Below are 5,079 nucleotides of genomic sequence, written 5' to 3'. Positions count from 1 at the left end.
TCATCATTGAGGCATGCCACATAGGCAGATTGAAGATTCTCATTTATATATATATATTGATTTTTGAATTGATTTGATTGATAAATACTCAGATATTCTCCCTGTCTCATTTTATGTGACATCATTTCCTTTTTGTTCAATCCCAAAAAAATGTCACATTTCTTTATATGGTAAGTATTTGAAGGTATAATTTCTCTTTTATTCTTATTGGTTTCATTTAATTTTCTTAATACATTTATGAGGAGAGAGAAAAATGAGTTGCTTTTTTGATGTACAATTTGATAAATATTTCAAAGTTTTCATTATTTTTTAAATTTCGTGTCGGATCAAATGTTATCAAGTAAAATGAAATGGAGGAAGTACTAATTATTTCTGCGGGTTGAGATCCGATTACCCGACCCGTTTAACAGCTTTGCTGGAGTCGTGCCTTCTCTTCGAAGGAAAATCCTTCGACACGCCAAAATTGGCAAAGTAGTTCAATAATTTACGTATATTCAAACGCCTTTGCGCCTCTGTAAATTCTCCCGTCGTTTCTTCTTTCTCTCTCCGCATCACCGACAGAGAAGAAGAAGAGGAAGGATATACCGATACAGCAATTATTAGGGATTTGTATATTATTTTCAGGTAAAATATACATTCACAACTATTGTTTTCTACAGCTCAGACGATATTCAGCCATTACTCTTTCTCCGGAATTTGCTTCTCAAACATGTCTTACGCCTATCTCTTCAAGTATATCATCATCGGCGATACCGGTATATTTTTTTCCTGATTTTTCTGGTTTTATTTGTGTAATTTTATTGTTTAACACCTGATTTGGATCTGATCAATAGGTTCCTGGTGAGTTTGAATTGAACTTAGTTTTTCTTTTCATGAATTTTTAATTATCTCGATCTGGAATAAGGATTTCAATATATGGTAATTCATTTATGCTGCTATGGAAATGTTAAATGTGGTTGTGATGTTTCTATGCTGCTAGAATTTGAATGTTATGGTTTTTTTGTTGTATCACTTGCTTTTTTCATATATAAATTGATGTTGATCATGTCCTCACGATGAATGGCTCGTATTAAAACGAAGGATTGTATCAGCCGAATCCATTTGATCTAAGGTCATTTGAAGATTTTTAGCAATTGTGGATGTATTGTATCATCAACTAGTGGTTTTGAGAGTCTAACTTATAGGTTCTTGTGTCTTTGTGAAAGCATGATGAGTGAGTTTAGTAATGGAATTCTTCATTGGTTGTGTAGTTTGCAAAATCTTTGACAAGTAAAACAGTTAGCTTTCTGTACCATCAATATCGAGGACAAGCTGAGAGTTGGAAAATTGTGCTATACGTTAGGCTTTCGTGTTGGCAATCTCATTGATTTTAGAGATAAATTATATGCAGCTTATGGTAAAGATGATCATTCAAGAGTTTTATCATCATATCAATTTAGGAAACTGCATGGTTTACACATTGCTTTTAGGACTAATTAGGAGCACCAACATTTTGGGTAAGGATAATTTAATCTCTTGGTAGTATGCATAATGACAAACATACTAAATAATTCTTCATGATTTGCCATGTATTTGTTTGTGTTTAGATACATACATAGACTTCCTTGTTTTTTTATGTGCTTATAGCAGTGCTCTTTCTCGTGGCGTCTCTTACTGACAAACGATTAGATTTATTGGTTAATGATGTTAAACTGAAGAAGTCTTGTATAAGACATTGTTGATAATGTTATTTATTTTGTTATGCAGGAGTTGGAAAATCATGTCTTCTGTTGCAATTTACTGACAAACGATTTCAACCAGTTCATGATTTGACCATCGGTGTTGAATTTGGGGCTAGAATGATCACAATAGACAACAAGCCCATTAAACTACAAATCTGGGATACAGTTAGTGAAACATCTTTCCTTCTTTTTCTGTTGATTTAATTAAGTTTTATGCACAAAAAATGCTAAGATTAGTCAACAGTTCAGATAGTTGTTGTGGCTACTGCTTAATAGGAACTTTGGATTATCTATCCTAATGTTCAATGTTGTGTTGTTGATGTTAGAATCGTTTTTATGGTGTAATCTTTGTTCTCTCTTGGTTGTGTGAATGACTAAAAGCATGATCTAATGAGTGTTCTCCATTACAGGCTGGTCAAGAATCATTCAGATCTATCACGAGGTCATACTACAGAGGTGCTGCTGGGGCACTACTTGTTTATGATATTACAAGGTATTCTCTGCAGTGTCTTTGGCCTTCCCATACCTGTAGGGAACTTGAGGTTACATGTCTCATAATATAAATGAATATATTTCTTGATCTGTCCTTTTATCGTTGATAAATGTTCCAGAAATATTCTTCTACAAATTCTTGTTACCCCAGGATGCATTCTAAGTGCTAAGTTCCCAGCATTGTGAATATATATATATATATATATTTTTTTTTCCAGTTTTTTGCTAATTTTCTTACAGAACATTTTCGATGTTTACCTAATGAACGATGAACATTCCCTTCTAATCTTTCACTTTATTACTTTTAGCCTATCTAATGATGTTCCAGTCGGATGCCTAACATGTCTTTGGCTATGAGAGCATCAGAACAAGTCTGTAAAGCTAACTATAAGCACTGGGTTATTTTGTTCTTATTCTTTTTGTCTTCAAATGAAGGAAACTTAATATTAAACTAAGGTGTATATATGAAGATATTATGGAAGTTTGGTCTATTTGATGTAGTGGTGATTTTGTTTTTCCCATGCCAAAACATTTTAGGAGGGAAACATTTAATCACCTAGCTAGTTGGCTAGAAGATGCAAGGCAGCATGCAAATGCAAACATGACCATAATGCTGATTGGAAACAAGTGTGATCTGGCTCACAGAAGGGCTGTAAGCACCGAGGAAGGCGAACAATTTGCCAAGGAAAATGGGTTGATATTTATGGAGGCCTCTGCCAAAACAGCTCAGAATGTTGAAGAGGTGGGGGATTCTTCCATCCGCTACTTTCCTGACCTTTAATATCCATCCATGGACATCTTTCTCTAACTAAACTTATAAATTGGTTGTTTATGTGGTTTCTTGTTTCTGCTGCTTTCAGGCTTTTATCAGAACAGCCTCAACAATTTATAAGAAAATACAGGATGGAGTGTTTGATGTATCGAATGAGGTATGTCACGCCCTGACCATTTTTATATATCTATAGTCTTTTAGCGTGGCTAATTTCCGTGGACATCTGTTAATATGAAAATTACGATCGTCTAGAAAAACCTAATTGGCATCTCATGAAGTAAAGAGTTATGAAGAAAGTTTTTTTTGCTTGTTCTAAACCTGTTTTAATTTTTTGTTCTTGATTGAAATTAAACAAAAAAGTTGGAGGATATTCTCTCCTTTGAAAACATATATGCGTTTGGATACTTTGGAATTTTATTCCCCAAAAGAGTACTTGTTTGCATCTTGTAATAATTGCAGTTTTTTGAAGTTTTGAGTGTGTTTTATTAGTGGATAACTTTTCTTTTGAAGTTGCTAAAACCACTTCTTGCAATATGATTTTTTAAAGGAAGTCTTTTGACCAATACTTCTTGAAAAAAAACAAAACTTGAACACCTATTTTGAAAGTTTTCTGCAAGATAATTACTATAAATTATCTGCAAACAAATGTCACCTAAGGAGGTTCATCCCCTATGTAATCTGGTCACTTGACCAAAGATCAACATCCTGCATGAGAAAAAAGACCATCTGGAGAAACCATTGTTGGGTTCATGTCTTGTGTATTTGCAAATGTCTAGCTGTATTATTTGCAGATAAATGCTGTTATAGCTTCTGAGATGCTAGTTTCCGTGATGAATAGTCTTGCAAAATGTAACATCCAAATTGGAGTAGATGTTTAAGCAGTTCCTAATTGGATCAGTCTTCTCATTTTCTGGGATCTTTAATTCATCTTACTTTGACCTATAAAATAATTTGTGTGTGTGAATCCAGTGTCCTTTTGAGAGCTAGATACCTAGAACTCACGGATATGGAACATGCTGTCTTAGTGTGGGAAGGCAACATTAATTTGGAGGAAGTTAAGAAGATATAATTCCAACCATCCTAAGAAATACCGATCCATCAATCTGCATTCTGCTGACTTGTGAGTTCATACCCCAATCTGGGGACCAAGTTGGGCATATTGTTAGCAGAGTTCCCTGTTTAATGGAGTATCATTTCAGTTGAGTAGTGATAAAATAGCATTGATGAATGTCCTAATCATCGTTTTGAGAACTAAGAAAACAGAAACTTACGTTGCAAATATTTCAGTAAATACTTGTAAATCTCAGTGATAATTGATTATCAACATGTATAATTATCATTTACGTAATAGTAGATAGTTTCCGAAACTAATGCTTGCCTTTTTTCTTTTGCAGTCCTATGGAATAAAAGTTGGATATGGAGGCATTCCGGGGCCTTCAGGTGGAAGAGACGGAGCTGCTTCACAAGGAGGGGGTTGTTGTACTTGAAAATGGACATTTATTGTTCGCAGACCTATCATGTTCCTATGGTTGTTTATTTGTAGTTTGGTATTCTTAATATCGAGTGCTCTTTAGTTTATTCCTTTTAATGAAAGGATAATATATGTGCAAAAATAAGTAAATTTGGTACATAAAAGACATTCTTCTTCTTTGTGCATTTTCTGTTTATTGAGTTGTCAAATGTGAATTTATTTCAGAACATGTGAGCTTCCTCTGCTTTTTCATGTGCCCTTGCCTGTTTCTTGCACCGCAGTGTGCCAGGGATGGACATAAATGGCACACACTTTGGCTTGTGGAAAGAGTATGGTGAGTTTCATTTATAAGTATTTACTTACATCAAGTTGATAGAAAGTTGTGTTTGCTCAAACACATCATACATCCATTAGTTAAGTATAAATGCCTAATATGAACTTTTTTACTTGAATCGTGAACTAAATTTACTTGCGTCCAGAATCATGCATTCATTAATTAGGTATGAAAAAAGGATGTATAATTTGAATAACAACGAGAAAAAAAGTATGACGGGATTGATGTTCACTGGCAAAATGGACGGACGATGAAATTTGATCGTCCATTTAAACATAGCAACATGGGT

The 5,079-nt window shown here is 34.1% G+C and overlaps 1 protein-coding gene across 1 annotated transcript; it reads left to right on the top strand.

Annotated features, from left to right (window-relative positions):
- The first annotated feature begins 393 nt into the window (after positions 1-393).
- LOC107024017 (ras-related protein RABB1c-like) lies at positions 394-4,683 on the top strand. The gene is made up of 6 exons (XM_015224891.2): positions 394-755; positions 1,747-1,886; positions 2,132-2,214; positions 2,751-2,955; positions 3,074-3,142; positions 4,380-4,683. The coding sequence occupies exons 1-6, from the start codon at positions 710-712 to the stop codon at positions 4,470-4,472; spliced, it is 636 nt and encodes a 211-aa protein (XP_015080377.1). The 5' UTR covers positions 394-709; the 3' UTR covers positions 4,473-4,683.
- Positions 4,684-5,079: the final 396 nt, after the last annotated feature.

The sequence above is a fragment of the Solanum pennellii genome, chromosome 7 (genome assembly GCF_001406875.1).
Source record: "Solanum pennellii chromosome 7, SPENNV200".
Classification (NCBI taxonomy): domain Eukaryota; kingdom Viridiplantae; phylum Streptophyta; class Magnoliopsida; order Solanales; family Solanaceae; genus Solanum; species Solanum pennellii.
The sequence above is the reverse complement of the archived record's forward strand: the minus strand, read 5'-3'. Positions and strand labels throughout refer to the sequence as shown.